Source organism: Macrotis lagotis, chromosome 6, assembly GCF_037893015.1.
Source record: "Macrotis lagotis isolate mMagLag1 chromosome 6, bilby.v1.9.chrom.fasta, whole genome shotgun sequence".
NCBI lineage: Eukaryota > Metazoa > Chordata > Mammalia > Peramelemorphia > Peramelidae > Macrotis > Macrotis lagotis.
This window is the reverse complement of record NC_133663.1, coordinates 128,637,785-128,662,458: the sequence shown is the minus strand read 5'-3', so window position 1 is coordinate 128,662,458 and position 24,674 is coordinate 128,637,785. Positions and strand designations below refer to the sequence as shown.

The 24,674-nt window shown below is 32.7% G+C and overlaps 1 protein-coding gene and 1 long non-coding RNA gene across 20 annotated transcripts in view; one reads left to right on the top strand and one right to left on the bottom strand.

The window, feature by feature from the left end:
* LMO7 (LIM domain 7) overlaps nt 1-24,674 on the bottom strand; it is a 252,717-nt gene that overhangs the window by 91,612 nt on the left and 136,431 nt on the right. For all 19 annotated transcript variants that reach the window (XM_074191825.1, XM_074191831.1, XM_074191824.1 and 16 more), the window contains one exon: nt 19,901-20,007. In XM_074191825.1, coding sequence (XP_074047926.1) covers nt 19,901-20,007 — 107 coding nt within the window. Of the gene's footprint in view, nt 1-19,900; nt 20,008-24,674 lie in introns of those variants that run through there.
* The window catches only part of LOC141491176 (uncharacterized), an 87,710-nt gene that overhangs the window by 16,089 nt on the left and 46,947 nt on the right, over nt 1-24,674 (top strand). The gene's annotated exons all lie outside the window — the stretch shown is intronic.

The following is a 24,674-nucleotide window of genomic DNA, read 5'->3' as shown; positions in this document are numbered from 1 at the left end:
CTGCCTTTCAGAATGGAGACTTTAACAATTTTAATCTTCTGACACATGAACATTAGCTTCCAGTCTGTGCTTGTACTTTATTCTTTAGGAAATTAGGTAAATAACATCTAAAGCTAGAAAAGAATATTACAGGAATACAGATCACCTTGTACAGTATTTCTTACCTCTTTTCTTGCTATTTCATGGACCACTTTGATAGACTCAGGGAAGGAAGGCCTCCCCTATTGCCTCTATGATAAAATACAAATTTCTTAGCGTAGTATTCAAAATCCTCTCATAATCTGGCTTCAATTCATCTCTCTTTATTACACAATAGCCTCCTTCATGTAGTCTTTGTTCCTGCCAAGCTGAATTATTAGGTTTTGTCTTATACTCTCCAGTCTTCCTACAATTAAGCAGACCTGAATGTATTCCCTCCTTCCCATCTCTTCCAACTGAAATTGTCTTTCTTTAAGACTCAGTTTAATTCCACCTCCTCCAAGAAACCATCTCCAGTCCTTCTACTCTCAGAAAAATGTGTTCTCAAATTTTCCTTGAGTATCCTGTATGGATCTCTTGTTTGAGCTGCTCACACTCTAACTTGTCATACTTATTTGTATAGATGTAATAGCCCCAGAAAGCATGATAAGCTACTTAAAAGCTATACGTGTATATATATATATATATATATATATATATATATATATATATATATATTCATCTTGCTATTTCCTAGTACCTCATACTATGTACTGAACATTTGCTTTTTTTCCAGTTGTATCTAACTCTTCATGCCCCTTTGGCATAGATACTGGAGTGATTTGCCATTTCCTTCTATAGCTCTGAGGCAAACAGGGTTAAGTGACTTGCCCGGAGTCACGTGGCTAGCAAGTGTCAAAGTCCACATTTGAATTAAGATCTTCCTGATTTCAGACCCAGGGCTATCCACTATGCTATTTAACTGCCCATCCTGAATATAGTAGGAGTTTAATTAATAGTTGCTGAATTGCATAGGATTCTGTGATTAATCATAAGCAAGTCAAAAATCTTACTGCAGGATAAGTATAAGAAAAAAGTCTTAGATGACTCAAAATAAAGTCAGAAAACTCTGTAAAACATTTTGCCCCAACTTACAGCCTCGAATAGACCAACCATAAAGGAATCTGATTCAACCTTTCATTCATTCAACAAACATTTATTATTTACCTAGTATGTGTAATGTTCTGGGCTGAATAAGATACATATTTTGGCCCCACCCCCTTAGAAGCTTCCAGTGTTGTAGGAGAAGATGAAACTCAGATACTGATAAAAATCATACTAATTGAATGGGGGTTATTACAACAGTGATCTAGAGAGTTGAAAAGAAACTTAGATATTATTTAGTTCAATGATGTTTATTGCAAAACAGAGAATAACCAACTCTAAGAGTTTCTGTGCTTGAGTAACTACCAGGTTTCTTCCTCCTGAGTCAATCTCTTTATGATCTTGGTGTCGAAGGACCAGGATTCAAGTCTTGACTAAGCCATCAGTGAGCTGTACAATGGCAGTCAATCCACTTCACAAGCCTGGTAAGATTCCTCATCTCAGGATTAGGGGGTTGGAACAAATAATCCCTAAACTCACTTCTGTTGCTAACTTTCTATGTATGAGCCTATGAGTCTATAATTCCCAGCCCTTTTTGGGAACTGGAGAAGAGTTTCGCCTTGCTGGAATTAGGCCCTAGCTATTTATCGTAACACTTGATGCCTCTAGTCTTAGCACCTGTTGCAAGTCCTCTTGTGGATCTCAGAGTAGAACTGTGCCTGTCGGATTTTTTTTCTTTTTGAAGAGCATAAAAGGCAGGTATCCAGACTATCACTCTTTTCTCTATTTATAACCTACATTTAAAATGGGGTTTTCTTCAATTTCTTAAGTTCTGAGCCCTCCCTGTCAATTTTTCCTGATACTCTACTTAATAGTTAACATTTATAGTACTTTTAAGGGATGCAAAGTACTTAACTATGTATCTCACCATATAGTAACTACAACAACACGATGAAGTAGGTGCTGATATTTACTTCAGTTTACAGAGAAGAAAACTGAAACTCTAAAACTAAGGGCCATAGAGCTAGAGCAATGTTTGAACCAGAGTCATCTCAGCTCTAGGTCTCATGTTCTATCCATTACCCAGACTCTCAAAAGTAAAAAATAATCCAACTTTAAACTTTCTCAATAGAAGCATTGAATTCTTAGAACAGCACCTAAGCAAACTGATAGAGGGGAATTTTGTTTCTTTACATAGATAGGTCTGAGTTAAGTAGTATAGAGAGCTGGACTTGGAGGCAGGAATACCTGAACTAAAGTCTCACCTCTGACAGGCCCATATTGGTTTTGTGGCCCAATTAAATCCTTAATCTTTTTGTGCTATGACTATAATATAACTTGCAGAGAATATAATCTGCAATAATAGTAGTTCTTTACCAGAATATCTAATAGCAATAAAATCTCACCATTCCTCCCAAAAAGAAGAACATTATAGCTCTGGGAGAAAATATTCTAAATAACATCATATTTGATGTTGCTGTTATTTAAGAAAAAATATTTTGCAGGAAAGTTGCTGAAAATCAGAATAGGCAAAGTCAAATTATGAAAACATAAATCTAGGGAGTTAGAATAAATTGTGTTTTGTGATCTAAAATCTATTAAAGGCATGTATTATCACAACAAAGCATTAAAAAGCATCTACATGAATTTTAAAACCCCAGGAATAGCTCTGTGAATATCCATTCATAGATATAGATACTTGAATGAAAATAGCAATTTGAAGGAATAATATTATGAAAATAGTACATTATGAATAAACATTCTGACAGGCACATTTTTCCTAATAGCTAATACATAGATGTACACATATATTTATGATGAATGTAGGGAACTTTGGGTGAATATATATGTCATTGAAAATTATAGGTTTTATTCATACCGATATAGACATAGATATAGATATAGATATGGATATGGATATAGAGATAGAGATAGAGATAGAGATAGATACTTACATATCTAAGTATTCAATAAGAAATTTATTCTTTTTAGCTATATAAATGTATATGTACACATATGATAAAATAATATAGGAACTTTGAGTATATATAGCATATATGATTGAAAACAAATTTTATATGTATCTATATAGATATCTATATACACACTTATATATGTTTATTATTTATAGATATATCTACATATGGTTATGTATAAAACTAAAGTACCACAACTGTTTTCATTCAGCCAGTCAGTATAAAATTCAACTCTATAAGTAATGCCAATATCCATTTGTGAAGTTAGACAAGGCATGAATTATAAAAAAATCATTTTTGTATTAGAGTGATTTTATAATAAGGTCTTTTCTGTGCTACACTGCAGAAGGCATAACCGAGACCTAAAAGCAATTCATCAGTGGAACATTTTTGTATTATTTGTTTAGGGTGCAGCTGATCTTGTTGTACAAACCCCACACATGACTGTTTCAATCACAACACATGACTCAAAATAATGTCAGCAAACTCTATAAAACATTTTACGTTTACTTTCGGTGTCAAAGAACAAGCCCAGGAGGAATATTTCAATGATTCATTCTTTGGTTCATTCAAAAATGATTTCAGGTACCTTGTATTTCCCACCCTGCACTCCCTTAGTAGAAGAAAAACCTCAATTATATTATTAACAAAATGCTACTAATTGAAATAGTCTTGGAACCATAGAGGTTGAGCTAGAAGAGAACTCAAATCCTCAACCCCCTCATTTTACAAATGAAGGGGATTTGGGAAAGTTAAATAACTTTCCAAAAGTGACAGAGGCAGTGTCGGAGGTAGAATCTAAACCAAGTCTTTTGATCCCAGAGTCAGTCTTCTTTCCATTATGCTACAGTAGATATATAAGAGGATAAGGCATCACAAAAACAAGATCAGAAATGAATGACTTCTAGTTATATATTTAATCCAATACCCCAGAGGCTTTTTCTATAGTCCACCTTTCACAGAATCTAGTAGTGGAAGGAACTTTAAAAAAACACTATTTGTATATATGTTGTTTTTCTTGAATATTTGTTAATATATCTTAAAAAACCACTAAGAAACCCATATCATCCTTCCCATAGCTTTTAAGAACCATTATGAAAAAAAGATTGTGCCTATTACTTTTGTTTCTAACTATATAATTTGGTGCTCAGCATGTAGTTGTTGCTACTAAATTTTTTTTAATTTTATTTATAGAAAAATAAGTATTTCCATAATATAATATAAATACATATGATTGCACATGAAACTGAAACCTATTATGTACAATTTGTTATTACTTTTAAAATGTTATTGTATAAATTTAATTTTTCCTTCCCACTTATTCCCCATCCCGTGTCATAGAGATGGCTACCATTAGACACAAATAGATATATAGATAGAGATAGAGATAGAAAGATAGAGATAGAGATAGATGTATATGTATAAAATTATTCTATACATACTTCTATTTATCAGTTCTTCCTCTGGATATAGTATACTGACTTTAAAAATAAAATCTGAAAAGAAACAGTGTGACCTATAGGATATAGAACTGGCTTCAAAGTCAGAAAAACTGGGTTCACATCTTATCTCCAATATATTGACTGAATGAGCCAGAACAAGTCACTTAACATCTCAGTTAACTAAGAAAATTTCTAATTTTAAGGAAAAATTGTCCATCTGCACTAGCTAAGATAGTTATTTACCAGGAGATCCTTTCACTGACAAAATCATGTTAAGTCAAAAAAATTCTTAATTTTAATATATGCAGGTGAGATGAATCACTATGCTTCCTACACCACCATCACCTCTTCTTACCACAACCAAACTGTCTAATTATGAGTAAGAAACCTTTACCTGTAATGGGAACGGTAATCAATAGCAGGCATCAACCTCACTCACTATACTCTTAATGGCTAAGTAAAGAAATTTATCATTTAAGCCCTTGTATTATTGGAAAGAAGGAAAACAAAAAAAATAATACTATAAATTTCCCTATTAAAAATATCATGAACCAGTATATTTAGAGTAAAAAGTTCTAGAATAAAGTCATATGATTCAGGCAAATAAGCAGCCTTAATTTCCTCATCTTTAAAATAAGTCATCTTATTTTATCATCAGATCATCTTTCACTATTTTTACTATCTAAACCATGAAATCTTAAAAAAATGCTACAATTCTTTATTGAAGGATCAGTATATTTTAGATATTCTGTGTTCCAACAATAACACTACCTCAATGAGAGAGACAATCAGCATAGAAGAATTCAGGGTCTCACTGCTCTCCTGCTAAAAAAAAACTTAAGCAAATATGGATCCAATTGTGTACACATAAGGAAACATTTTTCTCTTTTAAGATTTCAGACATGATATTAGAAAACAGCTGCCTATACCCTCCATTGGTAGACACCTATACTCTATTTATAGAGGACAGCACATCATTATAATTAAATTTTGGTAAAAGATAAAGCAAAATAATTTCTTACCAACACACTTCCTTCTAAATGCACTAAGGAGAAGGAATTTGTTAGTGAAGCATCTGCCAACTTGTTTACACAAATACATTGACTCTTCTCATGATTATTCCCAGATCTTGATAAATTAAAAAAAAATAAATGAAAAACTAGCAAGTTGGAGGGGGTTTTTTAGTCATTTACTTCATCTAAAATAACATCAAGTACTATCTTCATTTGACTGCCATCAGTATATTATTAGTGTAATGAGAGTTTAATATTTAATTGTTCTTCTAGTATAAATACTTTACCTGAACTCTAAACAGCCCAAAAATATGTAAAATGAAACTTAGTTAAACCAATAATGGTTAATTGAAAGCAGTTGCATTTCCTCAACTGATTAGATGATCTTCTTTCAATTTATATATATATATATATATATATATATATATATATATATGAGATTATATATATGCTATATATATAAAAGATATCTTGAACCAATATATTTGGAGTATTTTAATTATATATAAATATAAAATATATTAAATTAAATCAGTTCTTCTGAAAATAATTATTTCAAATATTTTTATTGCAGACTTCCATTTTAAATTAATAAAATATTCCTCTGCAATAAAAATGTGTAGCAATCATTTGACATTTAGAGAAAATGCTTATGAGTTTTAAATTCATAAGACAGACATAATTAGTCTCCCACATAACACTCAAATCTTATCTTAGTGTTCTGATAACATTCTGTGTCCACCCTGTGGTTCTTTCAGGGAGATACAAACAACGTTAAAAAAAAAATGGTCTCCGTCTTCAGGCACTGACAGGAGACTGACATGCAAAGTTTCAGAAAAGCATATTAAATTAATCAACAGAAATTGCCTGTGTCTTTCAGTCTCATATATGTGACAAGTCAATATGGGACAAATATGAGATGTATATTGTCAGTTGACAAGTATTTATTATGTCCTTGTTATATTTCATACACTGTGCTAAGCACTGGAGATACATAGAAAAGAAAAAAAGACATAAGCAACTCGGTCTAAGGCAGGAAACAATATGCATACAACTATGATGAACAAAGTATATACAGGATAAATGAAACAATCAATAGGGAAAAAATCACTAGCATGAAGTGGACTAGGGTATAGAATCTTAATCTCTGACATATCCTCCACCCTTATGATTCTGAACAAATAAGTCACTTCATTGAATCCCAGAATCTTGGAATTGTAATAGAATAACAGTAATCATCACCATCTAAGCTTAAGCTTTCAGAAAGTAGAATTTCAACTAGCTAAAATGACTTATCATCCTTCATTAACCCTTCTATTCAATAGGTTTAGGATCTAATACTAGGTGACTCAGTGGATAGAGTACTGGATCTGGAGTCAGGAAGACTAGTGTTCAAATCTTCAAATCTCTTAGACTTAATAGTTCTGTCACCTTAGGTAAGTCCCTTAATCCTTTTGCCTTATTTTCTTCATCTGTAAAATGAGCTGGAAAAGAAAATGACAAATATCTCCAGTATCTTTGCCAAGAAAACCCCAGAAAGAGTCAGAGTTGGACATGACCAAAAAACAATTAAAGAAAATCCATTTTATTTTCTCTGTGGAGCATTTGTAGTTGAAATATTATAGAGATTTTACCTTCATAACTCCTAAATAGGCCTTTCTGAAATCTATAGTTGCTATTTTTTGCCTATTATTTTGCCTACTATTGAAACTAAATCCAATAGGTCTCTTAAACCTAGGGATGATTCATACTTTCATTCAGATTCCTTGAACCATAATCTGAGATATAGATGAGAAGATTCAAGAGATAAGTTTCTACAGTTTGAACAGTAACCCACATAAGGTTCTGGAAACAGAACACTTGACTCTGCCTTACCTAAAAGTGATTTCCCTTTGCCAGGAAGACTTTCTTCCCCAGTTTATCAACTAATACCTTCCTGTGTCAGTATATATGCATCTAGTCTGTCTCTGTCAGTCTGTCTGTCTCTGTGTGTGTGTGTATAAATTGTAATCATTTTATATATGAGAAAACTATATATGAAAAAAACTATATTTTATATATGAGAAAACTGAAGTCCAAAGAATAGCTAATCAAATTGTCGCTGGTCTCTCACCTAGAAATTTTGGACAAAGGCAAATCTTCAAGACTCCAAGGGCAACACTCTTATCTGTCATCCTACCCTACCTGATAAGGAAAGATGCAGCTATAATTCATTTGTTGTTGTTTCAAGTTGCATTATTAAAAGTTTGCTTTCAAGGGAAGAGAGGGCATTCAATTTAAAAATTGAGAAATCATCCTACATAGTATTTCAGAAAAATGACAAGAAATTCCACCAAAGTTGATCAAATAATTAACTCTAACTGGCAGCACATATACTTAATACATTGCAGACTCTGTAGCTATCCCATTTTGTGATTTTTAAACCTGGAAATATTAGAAATAATATTTTATCTCCACCCTCTCACCTCCTCCAGAAAAACCTGAAGGAATAAAGACGTCATCATACATTAGAGATTCTTCAAAAACCAAATAAAGTGTTCAATCATGTTGAACATTTATATGAACAGGGGAGAGAGAGAAAGAGAGAGAGAGAGAGAGAGAGAGAGAGAGAGAGAGAGAGAGAGAGAGAGAGACTAAATACACTAAAAACTTGGGTCAAAGCAAGTTGATTTTTATAATTTTCAAAAAATCTTTCTCATTTAAGGTTTGTAACACTGGCATAATTTTATAAATTGTAATCATCAAGGCAAAGTTAGGAAGGTTGCTTTTTTTCCCTAAGTTCTACAAAGATGAACAAGAGAAGTCAAATCTATTGATTAGGTTCCCAAGTCATCTTGTCATTCTTCTTGGGGATGAGGATTGAGGGAAAAATTATTTTTTCACTTAAGTAGCTTATTCTTAACTGCTGAGAAAGTTTCAGATTACTTTAGGTGGGTGTGAACTTTAAATACGGTAGTTTGTTTTGTTTAAGAAAAGTCAATAGGTAATAGATACCATGATTTTTTTTTCCCAGAGAATTCCATAATGTGGTAATAAGAGTCCAAGTGCAAGAGTATCATACAAATAGCCTTTTAAGAGAAATTTGACCCTATTTATGAACCTGGTGCTACACCTTAGCTTATTCCATATTGTTTATTGAATAGCTTTAGGAAATTCTTTTAAGAGCTCACTTCCATATTTTTTCTTTCCAGTGTAGAAAAAAAATTATTTAAAAGTGATTTAGAAATCAACTAGTACAGTCTCCCCATTATAACAATGATTACTGAAGACCAAAGGGTTGAATTGCCTTAGTAGAGATTTTAACAGCAACCTAGTAGATGATAATTAGTATTCAAACACAGGTTTTATAATCTGGTTTTTGATCTTAGATGTTGCTGGGGCTCTTGCCTATAAGAGTTTTTCCTTCATTGTCTCTAAGTTACCTAATTACTAAAAACAAAAACTGTAACTCATAGACTGACAAAGGAGAGTACTTTTGCTACTTCTCATGAGAAGTATACTTTTCTTTTCTTTAAATCTATCTTGGAAAATCTAGAATAGATGGCCAAATAAGCCACCACTATTGAGCTCCCTCCACTAAGCCTCCATCATATTTTACTCCCCAATAATCTGCTTATTTTTGGTTTAAGATTTTTTAAATATTCACAAGGCTCTTCACATATTTTGAGCTTGAATTGGGGGGGGCAGGTTGGGGGGAAGAGAAACATTAATGCTAAAAACCTTCCTGTGAAAATACCTAAAATTTTCTCTAATTTTTCCAATATAGAAACCCTGTCTAACCCCTCCCCCTCAAAAAAACTAAAATTCCAAATGTTTGCTTCGGACAAATCAACAGTTCAAAGTACCAACTACATTTTATTGCCTGTACAAAGAATTATCATTCTTAATATATTAACTTGAGATTATTTTACATATAATATCACCCATTTTGCTAAGATAAGTAAGATATAAATAAAATATCATACTTAAGTCATCACTTATATGAGCTCTGCATGCTCAAGTGGCAAGAATTATAAATTGAAAGAAAAGACTTGGTAATAGCCACTTTACAAAATATTTTAATCACTTTCAAAATCTGACTCAAATATTTAACTTTTTCAGGAAGTTTTTCTGATTAAACCCATTTCATCTTATTATTTATGTACAAATAAGAGAGAATGAAATATGGTAAATCTAAATTAGAGTTATTTTATTTTGTCAGTCTCAAGAATATACTTGAAATTAATCTGAAATAAGTTTTAGCATTTTATTTTTCCAGGTATAAAAAAATTCTAATATTCAGTTTAAAACTTTGAGTTCCAAATCCTCTCCCTTCCTCCCTCCCTCACTTCATTGATAAAGGTAAGCAATTCTTTACAGATTATACATGTGTAGTCATGTGAAATCAGAATAATTCTTAAAAACCAAGTAAAAGTGTATTCCTAGTCTTTGATAATTAGGAAGGAATAACTTGTAATTAAGAGGAAGAGAAAGTGAAGGAATGATCATTTATTAAAGGTCAAAGATGGTCAAGGTCCTAAAGTAATTCCCAAATATTTCATTTGATCCTCACAACAACCCTGTTAGATAGTTGCTATTATTATCTCAATTTTACAGTAGTGGAAACTGAGACAAAAAGTTCAGTGACATGCCCAGGGTCATACAGCTAAGAGGTATCTGATACTAGATTTGAATTCAGGTCTTTCTCAAGCCCAATGTTCTATTATACTTTGCTGCCTCTTTATCTTTAATATATCTTTAAAATATTTTCACATATCTTTAAAACTAAGAGTAGTTTATTATTAGCACCCTTTGAAAGTTCATTCTCTTAAAAATATTAAGTTGAAGTTCTTGTCCCCTGTTGAACTTTCTTCCATTCTACCTATTCTGGCAAGTATTTCAGTTAATCATGATTTGTTTTCTTACCATAAATTTTGCTTTTGAAAAATATAATTTTAAAGTATTATAAATTAGTTATGCTAGAGTCAAGCTACTTAGAAAGTATTCATTTACTGATCAGTGTCTTGATGAATGCCAAAGTTATGTCACATGATAGAGAACCAAAATGCTAGCATTTAGAGTTCTGTTCTAAAGCAGTTGTGACCAAATCTCAGAACCCAGAAAAGACTGCAAAGCTTATCTAATCCAAGCCATATCTGAATAACAAAATATCTCTCCAAGATATTGGTCAAGTCACCCAGCTGTTCCTCAAAAATTATCAATGAGAGGAAACCTAATTTTCCCCCCAAGGTGGTTCATCCCACTCTGGGACATTTCTAATAATCAGGAAAATATTTCTTACATCAAGCCTATTTGCAACTTCCAACCAATGGCCCTAGGCTTGCCCTCTGGAGCCAAATGGAACAAATGTTTCAAGTGACACTCTTCAAATACTCAAAAATATATCATAAATTACCCTGTCTCCTTTTCTCTCTTCAACGCCTCTTCCTATGACATGAAATTGTGACCCTTTTTCATCTTGATTGTATATCCCTAGACACTTCAGAAAATTAATGTTCTTCTTAAAATGTGACACCAGGAATGAACACAATTCTCCAGTTGTGACCCGACCAGCAAGTACACAAGACTATCACCTCCTCCCAATCCTGGATACCATCTTTCTCTCACGGTAGCCTCACTGTCTCCATGGCATTAATTTTAATGGTTGCTATATCACACTCCTGAACCACAATAAGCTTGCATTTCACCAGAATCTTCACTTCTTTTTTCAGCTGATCTCTCTAATCCTTCATCCCCCAGAGCAAAGATATCAAACTCAAATAGAAAATTGAGGCTACTGATCCGTGCAGATATTGTTTTTAAAATATAATTTTTATCTATGTTTTATTATATTTTCATTTAAATATTTTAAGCATTTCCTGATTACATTTAATTTTTTGTTTTTTTCAGGACAATGGGTTTAAGTGACTTGTCCAAGGTCACACAGCTAAGTAAGAATTAAGTATCTTGGAGTCAAATTTGAACTCAGATCTTCCTGCCTCCAGGGCTGGTGTTCTATCCATTGAACCACCTAGCTGTCTCTTCCAATTACATTTTAATCTAATCTGGGTCACACTCTGAAAGCACTATGGGATGTATATTTAACACCTCTGCCCCAGAGGGAGATTCCCCAATCATGTGATTCATATTCAGTTACTATTCGCCTCTAGAAAAGTACTACATATGAAGCAAAAAACAAATATTATATGATAGTAAATAAATGGTAGGGTTAATAAAACTAAAGGTAAATAAAGGCAAAAAAGAGGAATTTGTAAGCTTCTAATTACTTTTCCCTATCCTTACCTATCTAAATGAGATTACCCATATGTTGTCACATTTCAGGAATATTAAGCTACCTTCATTTTGATATATGGCTATGAAGCTATGATCCATAAACAAGTATTCTTTGGCTTATCTGGAGTACTGGACAAACAAATTCATCCTTTACACAACTAGAATAGTCTATTTAGTGTATGCTCTACAGACTACTAGTCAGTTCTCTGTACAAAAGTATAGCAATTTAAAAAAGTTCAAGAGAGTTTCTGGGCAATCAAATTATTAGATAAATAAGGCTAGCACATTATTAATAAAAGTCATTTTGTCATTTGGTTGCCTCTCTTAAAGACAATTATGGCTGTGGACTCACAGTTTTTATACTCTTCAAAAAGTAAGCGTTTCTGAGGGTCAATCAACTGGTTTTATAACACAATGAGAGGTGAGCCATAATTAAAATGAGAGGCTAAGAGTGACATCATGTCATCCTTGGACAAAGAAACTATCTCAATATTCAGATCCCAGTCTCTTCCTCCCAGTCTTGGGGTCAAAAGGATCTGTTTCCATCTAAATTTTATTGAATGGCATTGACCTGGTATTAGAGATTCCTTGTAGGTTTGGGTAGGGTCAGATAGAAGAGACGTTTAACTTGTCCTTTAGAGTCTGAGGTCTTGAAAATGGAAAAGAAAGGGAGAACTCTGAATTCCCCAAAATCTATTTGGGAGATCCCAATCAGCTGTGCTCATTTTAAAATATGAATTCCACTTAATTATCTCTGAATAATTTTTTTTTAGGTTTTTACAAGGCAAATGGGGTTAAGTGGCTTGCCCAAGGCCACACAGCTAGGTAATTATTAAGTGTCTGAGACTGGATTTGAACCCAGGTACTCCTGATTCCAGGGCCAGTGCTTTATCCACTATGCCACCTAGCCATCCCTCTGAATAATTTTATTGTCATAGACTACAATCTAAGTCAAGCCATACATCTTATTTCCTTTGTCAATAGCATCAATAAATTAATAGTTCAATGAATGCTATAGACACAGAATATCAGTTTCAACAAAGGAGTAAACTTAGATGGTCTTCAAAGCAAAGGTTGAATGATGACTTATCAGTTACATTCCTGAAGAAATAATTTTTTTCAGGTATGCTTAAATTCTATTCAAGTGGCTCATGAGATTATTATAGATAAAATGGAATAATGTGGGAGAAGTGATAGCAGTTTTACAAGAATTGAGTTTATGAATGGAACCAAAGGATTGGTGTCCATTCTTTACGGAAACATAGTATTTAATTGGATGTAAATTTGAATTTGATGGCTCAAATGAATCAACATATTGTAAAGGGTTATGGAAGTATTAAACTGCTTTATAAATGCTAACTATTGATACATACACATACACACACACACACACATATATATAGATATAGATATAGATATAGATATATAGATATATATGTATATAAAGATCTGTCCTTGGTCTCCTTATGGACAATATTGTTTTAATGATAAGGAGAAATGATTAAAAAGTAAAGATAAATAGAAAATAAAATGGAACCAACATCCTTGAAATTTTACCTATAATGATGCTACATAGGGATACACACCAACACAGTTTTTACTGGCCAATAGATTCAGTTTAGAGCTGGAAGGAATCTTATAGACTCTATCTTTTATACACTAATAAATGAAGTCAGGCACTTTAGTTCTATTTTCTTCATTAGTATCATTAGTATTGCCAATCTTCAGACTAACTAACGTCTTATGAACAAATGATTATGCTGGGATTGATTCATTTGACCACCACAAGCCATAATGTCAATTCTGCCATAAATACAATCCAAAATTCAATTGAAGGGAAGAAATTCCTAACAATTGAAGTTTTAACAAAAATGCAATGAATGACTTCAAAGAGCAGAGAGTTTCCCCATCACAAGCTATCTTCAAGCAGAAGCTGATGACTATTAATCAATGATGCAAGAAAAAAAACTGGGGTAGAGACTGTTCTAGTTGACCTCTGAGGTGACCTTCTAATTTAAAAGAGAGGATTCCACAGACTAAGCCCAGAACAATGTAGGGAAAGAAGTACAATTTTAAAATCTACAATACCTTAAGATTAATGAAATTGTTAGGACAAAAGAGAATTTCATACTACTAAAGCCTAAACCATAAAGTTGGCTGATTGCTAATGATAAGCAAAGTTTTAATTATCATGCATGTACTTTATTTTGGTACCTGATACAAAGCAGCAGAAGAGAAAATATCCTTACAAGCTATTATGTGAAAAGCATCAAAAGACCTCTCTAGACAAAAATCTCTCCTCCAGGTCTTCCAGGGTATATCAAACTGCCAATATTAATCATTCATTTGGTAGTGTCTCCCCCATCCCATTAAAATAAAAATGTTATCTGCTCTAACCCATTGCATCATTGCTTTCCAGTTAACTAATTCAACCTAAGATGTTAGTTTTTCCTAACCAAATCATTTAAGAAAAACTTCAATGAATGGGATGGAGGACAGGTAAGTTTTGATGAATAAGAATCACAGACTCAGAAAGATGGTGGGAGTTAGCAAGAAACTAGACACTAAGGGGAGAACTGATAAGAAATAGATATGAATAGAGAGTAAAAGAAAACCTGAGTACCATACAATGAAATTTTATCTATATTGATGCTACATAGGGACGCACAACAAAGTTTTTACTGGCCCATTGATTCACAGTAATGAGAAATTACACAAGAGAGGATGTGTATATAACCTTCTGATGAGTATTGCTGTTAAGTATTAAGTGCTCTGCCACAGGCACTAAAACAATGTCCTGAAAGAGTTACTGTGTCTCCTCTCCCAAACTACCACATAGAATGATTTTGGCAGCTGGTTGAACATAGTCCAATAAAATCCCTTTTTGTTTTATTCTTTCCTAACCACTTGGTAGGAGGTGTTCAACATTTTAAAATAGTAACAGTATTGACAGCTGGAAGTCACTAGACTCAGGTTACAGTGCCAATTTTAGATATCAGTGAGATTCAAATGACTGGACAAAAAACCAAGTTCATAAAGAAGGTTGGTTTAGCTATGGAGTAACTATCTCCAAAAAATATTAGATTTTTCAAAAGTTAGATTTGAAAACAAGGTGGCAAAGAAGAAATTTGATACAGGTACATTTATATTCATAGGAATAATGAATGCACATAGACAAATACACTTGCCACAACCTCAATTTGTCATGCTATTTGTAGAGATATGCCATCTGGAAATTGTGCTCCCAGAGTAATGACAATGTTATTATATGAAAATCAAAAATATTTTTAACTTTATAGAAAAGTCAAATTCACACCAAATGATTATTTTCACATGCTTGGGGGGGGGGGAAGAAAATTTCTCTCTTCCAACTCTTGCAGCTCCTATGGAATTAGAAGCTATCACACACATAATATACAGATTCTTACTGTTTTCATTCTCAAACCACTATTAAAATCTTTTATATGCATTCACAATCCTTTCAACACCACAACTATTTTTGTTTTATATATGTATATATATATATATATATATGTATGTATATATATATATATATATATATGGAGAGAGAGAGAGAACAAACATATGAATTTTTAGGTTCCATTAACATGGAGGAAAATTAAATACTGGGAATTAAATACCCTTTGCTTTCTCTGGTATAGTATTGTAAAGCAAAGTAATTTCAAATAAGGACTTCTTTCTACAGTCATTTTGTGAAAAGAAGTGACCATAAATATAAATAGTCCTGGAAACCATAGGATTGTGTAGGTAATGAAGTAGTAAAAGCAAAGAGTTTGTAGGAGGGCTTTTGTTAAACATTCATAGTATTTGTTTGAGGACTTATCTCTCAACCAGAAAGTAGTCACTACAAAAACTGAAATAGAGTAAATAATTATTCACTCAGTAAGTTATTTCTTAAATACCTATATATACTAGACACTGTGCTAAGCACTAGATACAGAAAAAGGAAAAAGAGTCCCTGACCTCAATGAGCTTGCAGTCTAATGGAGAGACAATTTGCAAACTAAAAAATACAAAGCCTGATTGGATATTAGAAGATATAAAGCCTTTTCCCTTAGCTCTCTTACATTTCACTCTCTTAATTCAGGACCTCTAGGCTAGTCTCTTAATATTCTTTCCCCAACCTACCCTTAATATCTCTCTCTAGTTATATGTCATGACAAATGATCAGCCCTTCTTGAGCATTCTAACTTGTGCTTTACACTAGCAGCACTTTTTGTGGCTTAGCATAATGTTGTAACAATTATTCTCTTTTCCAAGTTGCTTTTTTTTGCATTTAGGAGAGCATAGACAGAGCTTCACATTGTAGCAATGAAGACCATGTCTTCTGTTTGTGACCCATATGTTCAAGAATACCAATAGAAATTAATAAACTTAGAATGCCATTGGTCATAGGGATTGTATGTTCAAAACTGAAAAAAAATTCCCTATAATACATGAAATTATAACATGAATAGAAAATTCAAATAACTACCATTTCTTAATAGGGGATTTCAATTAAAATGAAATCAAGTAATTGCACTTGATTATAGGAATGTAAACAGAACCAAAATAACAAATTAGTTAAAGGGCTTTCTTTCTCTGAAATTAATCTTATATGGTTAGTGATATACAGGCTTTATTGTGACCTAACCTCTAAAACCCAAATTGAATGAAAGTAAGAAAAAGTTTTTTTCAAAAATCTGGATTAAATTATTCTTATAATTCCTAAACTTCCTGTTTCTCCTCATGTTACTGACCCTGAACACATAACAAAAACACAATTCCTAAGACTCCTATCCTTTCCTTGAGCAACAACACATGAATCATGTGTTTATAATAATCCCCTTTTCTTAAATCCAGTTACTAATTCCCAACATGAAATATATTATCTAGTCATTTATTAGCTATCATTCTGTGGTATACAACAAAATATTTTGTATACTACATATAGATTATATAAATATAATCTGGGTTGGATAATGCCAGCTCCTAGAAGGCAAGAATCAAGTCTATGTGATTTCTTTATAAAAACAGGTAGTATATGTTATATACTCGAGGGGTTAAAGGACTCCAGTTAAAGGACATGATTCACATCTCACCTCTGATGCTTAATTATGTGACATTAAGAAACTCATTTGACATCCAGGTGACAAAATGGATAGAGGGCCAGGTCTAAAATCAGGAAGATTAATCTTCCTAAATTCAAATCTGGTCTCAGAAACTTGCTTAGCCGTAAGACCTGAGCAAGTCACTTAACCCTGTTTATCTCAGTTTCCTCATTATAAAATGACCTGGAGAAAGAAATGGCAAACTACTCCATTATTTTTGCCAAGAAAACCCCAAATAGGGTCATAAAGAGTTAAACCCAACTAAAAATCAACTAAACACCAACAGTTTTCTCACATATAAAATAAAGGGGCTAACTAGTTGTACTCTGAGATCCTTGCAAACTTGAGTTCTATAACACTCTGATATACCCATTTTAAAGAGGGATAAACTTCACTGACTTTTTGTTCAATTAAATTTATATAAAGAACAGCAGGTAAAAATGTATTTAGTAAACACTGCTCTGTTCACTGCTCTAAAAATTCCAAAGGGTCAACTTCGACTCAAAATACAATATTTGTAGAAATAGAAATTTGTTCTTAAGTTATAAAATAATCACTTACTTTTAAAGTATTTCCATAGCTAAAAAGGTTTTTAAATCAGTTTTGAGTATAAAACTCCAGAAAAAGGAACACTAATTTCTTTTTTTTCTTCTCAGTTTTGTTGGCAAGAGGGAAAAATAATAAGTAATTCTCACTCTAAACTTTCCCTTAGGAAAAGTAAATTTGGCAGTTACCCTTAATTCTCTCCCACCTTAAATAAAATGTCAATCAGTGCCAAAATTCCATAGAAAATAATTGTTTGTACTGTATGAAACTAAGAAATAAGAAAAGAAAGATATTGGGGGGGAGGGGCAGGGGTGAAGCAGGAGATATCCTATATGTAACAAAATCAAATCATACATTTATTAAAAATTAAACAAATCCAAATTATTTCGTAAGCATATATATAAGCTTTCCTTTAACCTCCCAGATCTTTTAAAAATAAGATAAGAAAGATATTTTCAACATTTAAAATCCATGGGAATTAAAAGCTGAATAGACAGCAAAAATAGCTTCTTCATTTCCTATAGTTATGGCCTCCATCTTGGAAGATCCAGAATTATTCCTTTTTCTTCATGATCCAAAGAAACTAGGATTAACACAGGAAAAGCTCTCAGGTATAATGAAGGTTCCCACTCATTAGTCATTTTATTATAGTACTGCTACTAAGACACACCTTGGTTTATGGACTTGTGGTTTATACTGAAACAAGTTGTTCAGCATATTTCTCACTATAACTACAACTACGTGTGTGTGTGTGTGTTTGTATGTGACCTCCCGGTTTCACTTTGTCAGTAATTGAATTTCACTCAATACAAAGCCAAGATGCTGGCTTTTACTTAACAATTTGTGCATAAAATCTTATAAAATAGGATCTAGGCAAGCTTTTATTAAGCATTTTTTTAAAAAAAATTAAGAATCAAGGAACAAGTTTTACCATGTTCGTGACCAGCCCAAACATTGTGGTTTCGAAGTTGCAATCTAAACTATAATTTTTTTTCAGGGAACTATGTTTATCCTTAATCAAGGGAACACTGGATTTAAAAAAAAAGAAATCTCAAAACCAAAGTTTCTTGCCCATCAGATAGATCTTATAAAACAATGCCTTGATTAGAGTAAATTAATCAAAATCAAAATTAAAATAACATGACCTTCCAAAGCAGAGAGGTTTGCATTTTATCTGTCACCAAGTCCCCCAAATTAAACCTGTCAAAATAGTTTCTTATTTTAAATTATATTTGTTCAATCAGCAAAAATCTGCCTTCTCTCCCTGCTACTCCATTCCCTCACTCTTCCAATTGAGAATGAAATGCAAAGTGTTTTTAATGAATTAAAATGTTTATATTTTGTATCCTTTTGCTCATATTATAATAACTAAAGGGAAGGGGACAAATAATGTAAGACAATGAACAAAACACAAGCAAAGTTCCACAGCTGGATTTGTTAGCAATTAAAATTATATAAGATGAATTTCTAGAGACCAATATGAAATTATTCTTTATTTTCTTCTCAAAACAATTTCCTATTTTCTTCTACTTGACATTTGTAAATGACTTAGCCCTACCTATATCATGTTTAAGAATCATTATAGGGAAAACTTGTTGGAAGGGGGGGGAAGAAAAGTGAACATGGTTGTATCTTTGATTAAATTTAAGTTTTTCCTCTTTTTGAAAACCAAATAAAGGCATATGACAAAAAAAAAGTAGGACAGCAAGACAACAGTCACTACTAAGAAAAAAGATCATTCAGTAAAAAACTATTTCCTGTTATATGTATTATGAACTATTTATTGATTTTGTGACAAGAAACATACAAGACTCTTTCTTAATCTTACAGAAATAATGGTAATCTAATTTCCTTCATAAACTCTAAATGTGATTTCTTATTTTTTCCCACAGCCAAATTTTAAATGGAGATATCTAACAGCACTCCCTGAATACCATGCTTCTCACTTTCATTTTCTTTTCTAATTTTTTTAAATTAAAAATTAACTACTTGCTTAATAATCACTCATAATTAGCAAGATCCGTGAGCTTACACTTTAGTTCTACATACCTTGACAATACAAGTAGAAAGGGAGCATCCCTTGTTATTCAGTTCTTAATTTAGTGATAGTTATGTTTGAATGGCAAAGGGTAGGAGGAGTCAAACAGAGCAATTATTTAATTCCATTTTATATTTCACTATATGTCACCTTTTTAAAAATTATGTTGCAACAGAATAAAAATATTACCTAGCCAATTCATTTATTATACAGCTTAAAATTTCTATATCACAGAACAGACATTCTCTATCAATTATATTTCTCCTCAGTCAACTTTATACTTTTAGAAACATCCTCATTAAAACCTGATAAAAAAAGGAAATTTTCCTTTTTTCTATGTATTCTCCATAAGCCTTCTCACTTAACTAAATATCAAATAGTATGGCCCTAATATTTTGCTTAGTTTTTTTTTTTTAAGAATGCAACAGGTGAAACTTACTTGACCGTGACTCGATTCGATAAATCCTGTAGATCCCCAGGATGGAAAAGCTGAGCTTCCTTCAATCCAATCTTTTCACAAGCTTTCAGAAAAACATTTATATTATCCTGTGAAAAGAAGCGGAAAGTGATTGCTTAGCCAAGCTCTCCCCAGAGCAGAGGTTGCAAGTTTTTTAATGATAAAACTTTCCACACTTCAAAGTCCAATCACAGGTTTCAAAAGTAAGGCAGCAAGACGTGTTCATATATATAGAGAGAGAGAAAGTAAGAGAGAGGTGCGCTCATATATTTTAAAAGACATAGACAGCATATCAATCTTTCTCAGGATGAACTAGAGTAATACTTTTTCCCTAGACGTAAGCTGCTGCTGCTGTGATCTTTGGGACTAGCACGTTAAACATTACCTGTTATAGGACAAGTGCCTAGCCACTAGGCAGTAATCTACACTTTGATGTCAGCTATGCTCTGCAAACAAACGCCCTCTTTCTAGTTTTGCACGACAAGCCTCACCTCTCTTCTTTAAAAATAACTCCAGCTACTGACATTCACCCACCCAGAAACTGTTGGCAAGGAAGAAATAAGAGGAGGAACATTCTGTTTCTATGATCACAAATTACAGAACGGCTGTGGAATACCACACCTGGAAGCAGGGTTTGGTTGCTCAGCCAGCCCTTGACGGACAGAGAGGGAAACCATACTACAGGAGGTAGGAAACAGTCAGGACAAGGTTCTTTTTCATTGGCTAAGTTACAGAGTTTAGGTGTGTACATTACTCACCCTCTGCACCTGCCACAGGAACTGCTTTGAAAAATGAAAGCCTCTTTTCCCCTCACTCCCCACTACCTTTCCTTAACACACAGCTAATTCCAAAAACAGAATCACTGATTCCCAAAACACTGTTCTTCATTCACATAGATGACTACAACACTACATGCCAACAGAAAATCAAATGTTCATATGGAGTATGTTCCAGATACATTCTGGCTAAGTCTAAATAGCTCACATGTTTACTCTGTGAGAGGATAATTCTTTGTCCCCAGTGCCAACTCCATGAGGGCTCATTCTCATGGTCCCGAACATGAAAGGGAACATGTTCACAGTGGCTTGGCATGCCAAAGCATATCTGAATAAACTCAAACATGCTGGCAATACCACATCACTAGCTGGCAAATGAGCTGACATGGAACCTAATTCTCTTCCCCTCAACAGCTGGCCCTGAAAAAAAAAGGAGAAGAGTATATAACCCTTCTACTGAGAGAAAAGCAAGTACTCCTTTCTTAAAAGTTTCTTGACCCTATTCAAAAAGAGGTTAAGAGAGTCAGATACAAAAAGAAAAAGAATTTTTTAAGAAAACGGAAGTAGTGATCAAAAGTGTTTGAATCCTTGAAGAAAAAAAGGGAAAGGATCTGGAAAAATTACCTAAGTGTAAAGGGATGAGGAACAATGATTCCTGAAAATCCAAAGGACAGGAGGTATTTATGACTAGAGGTGTGGGGTTTCTATTATGGAGAGGAGCAATAAAACTCAGTTTTCATTACTCAGCTGCAAGCTGGAAGACCTGATTCACTTTTAGTAAGAACGAGTCAAAGATTAAACAGGTCCAAAAGCCCAAATCCCAGACAGGTCCAGGTAGAAGGTTCTCTCTATTTAGTAAAAGAAAAAAGAAATGATTCCCTTTTTGGAAGTTTGAGAAAATGTGTCAAGATTTAATTCCTTATTAAATTCATGCACTGTATCATGCAATTCATGATTGGTATAATTCACCTCTGAAGATTTCAACTATTTAGATAATTTAATGCTAAAAATTTGGGGTGGTGGGAGTATATTTACTTTTTGTCATAAACAGAAGAGAATACACAGCTTCCAGGACTGAGTTTAAGTAGAATATTACTATGTTAGTAGAGCCTGAATTCTAAAAGAAACTAGTTTTATAACCTCAAGAAAATAAAAAGAAATACATTAAAAGAGAAGGCTTCCAAACTGGTTATTTTAATTTAGTTTAGAATTTTTAAAATCAGTTAAAAATGTTAAAATTCTAAAAATAACAAGCAAAATTATGTTTACTATGGAAATTAGAATCTATTTGCTTGGCAAATATAAAAACATTGATGAAGATAAACACTTATCTCTTGAAGAATCACTCTCAAAGACTTTAAAGCATCACAAGATGAAAATAGACAGGCTGAAATGTAATTGTACATAATGAGATGAACTATGACAGCAGTGACAAAACAAGTTCAAGTTTTAAATATCATAAGATGGATTATATGTTCGTGTCAATCCGAAAATAAAAGAAAGACATTTGAACTGTTATCTTTAATTTTTTTCAAGTAGAACTTTATGGCATATGCAATGGGACAGAATTTATAGAGATCAGAATCTTGTCTAAAATGGTAGTTTCTGGACATATTCCCACTAGTAATTTAATTTTTTCTCTTATATTTCAAAGCACCTTGGGAGGCAGGTGCCTCAGGGAAGATATAAATTTACAAAATAAATCTTTTATGTTCATTGGAACACCAAGAAACCACGCCCAACTCAACTTATGAAATAGGATGTATTTACTATCAACCTTAAATGTTTTTATGTAGACAAAAAAATATTTCATCTAAAAATCACAAACAAAATAAACAGCTAATTTGATAAATCATAATTAAGTGACACGAGTCTGGTGTGACTTTGGGCCTTGGTTTTCTTCAACTACAAAATAAGGACTCTAAATCAAAGATTCTCATCATTAGATTAGGACTTAGCAAGAAATCTCCAAGTTTTACTTCATAGTTCTTTAAGCTAGTTACCATCACTTTTACCTCTGCTCAATTTACCAAGATTACCAAGAAGGAAGAGATCATATCAATCAATATTTCGCCTTCTTTTCCATCAGTTGAATAACCTCACTATGAGAATCTGTCTAGTGATTTCAAGACCTTCAGGAAAAGAAAAGAAAAGAAGTGATAGCCTGAGACTAAATGACTTCAAAGATTCTTAGAGTTTTCTAAATAACAGAGAAATTATGAGCCAAAAATGCCAGAATGAAATTCTGCTCCAGAAAGCATTTTCTGAGTCTATTTTACAATAAAATTACAGTCAATCCCTCCAAGAATATCCTGGGATTCTCAAAGCCTCTAAAAATGTTGGATAAAGTCTGGCTGGTGGATCACCAAAATGGAAAGTTAACTGTGGCAGCTCAAAGACATGATGTATAGTGTATTGGGCCTAGAGTCAAGAATATCTGAATTTAAATCTATCCTCAGACTGCATGTGATCCTGGGAATGTCACTTAACATCTGCTTGCCTCAGTTTCTCAAATATAGAAAAGGGAGGGAGAATAATGGCATCTGCCTCCCAGGGTTGTGGTGAGGATCAAATGAGATAATATTTGTAATGCCTTTAGTATAGTTATTGACTCAAAGTAAGCATCATAAAAGCTATCTATTTTATTGCTGTTATTGTTATTAACAATTATTATTGTTGTTGTTGTAATTACTATTATCCTAGGACCCAAAAAAAAGAAAAATTTAGTGGAGTTCATCACCAAAAGATGACTATCAAGTAATACATTTTAGAGAATTTATCAATTCATAAAATTGCCCAAGACACTAAGAGGTTATGATTTGCATTGAAGGGAAGAATGCCAACAAAGACTCATTCACAGCTCTTTTTAACTACGAAGAAGTTGTAATTCTTTCATCATTACATTAACCATTTGCTATCAAAGAACTAGAAAGTTTTAATCATACTGAGTGAGAAGCATCTGTTCATTTTATGGCAATATTTTATAAAAAATATAATAAAAATGTTTCAATTATTAAATATTTTAATAAATTATCAATAGGTCAAGAATCTAGCAGCATGATTCAAGATTATTAATACCAACAATAAACTAGAACTTCACTACTATAAAACTGATAAAGATTTAAATGCATATATTGAATCACTTTCTTAATGAAATTGGTTCATATCTTCCACTAATATCTTTCACAAAGATAAAATGCTATATTAGGTGGGCAGAACAATCTTCTGATTCCTAGGACAATATTCTGTCTACATGTTCAGAAATTCTAATTTCCAAAACAAGTCCTTGGTAAAAAATTCTAAACTAAGGTACAATGATCTTTGAGGCCTCCCTTCTCTCCACTCATCTTCCCACAAAAAAAAGTAAAAATGCTTCTTTCCCATAATTCAATTGCATAAGGCCCTGCTTTGATCTTATCTTTGACCTCATCTCTGCAAAGTATTTCCTGGAAATAATCTTTTACATATTCCTTCAAGACAAAGCCTTCAAGTATCAAAGGAATTTCAGGCACAGTGATATACATAAAAAATGTCTCATACAGAATTACATGGAACTTCCGGTTTGAAAAGGATCTCTAAGACCATCTAGATCATAACAATGAAAATATTTTTCAACTAAAAAGAAAAGGGCTTAATTCATCATATCTTGTCTATGTGTTAGCCTCCTTTTATACCTGGTTAAATGTTTTCTTTAAGTGCGTGAATTAAAGAATATCATTCTTTAATAGTTTCCAAAAGTATTAAGAAACAAAGATTATTTCAGTAAACTAAAACTTAAGTCAAGTGTTTGGGGCAGCTATGTGGCACAATGAATAGAGCACCAGCCCTGGAATCAGGGAGACCTGAGTTCAAATCCAATCTCAGATACTTAATAATTACCTAGCTGTGTGACCTTGGGCAAGTCATTTTAACTCCACTGCCTTGCAAAAAAAATTATTTTAAACAAAAACTAGAGTCTGTTATATAAAGATGGAACATGA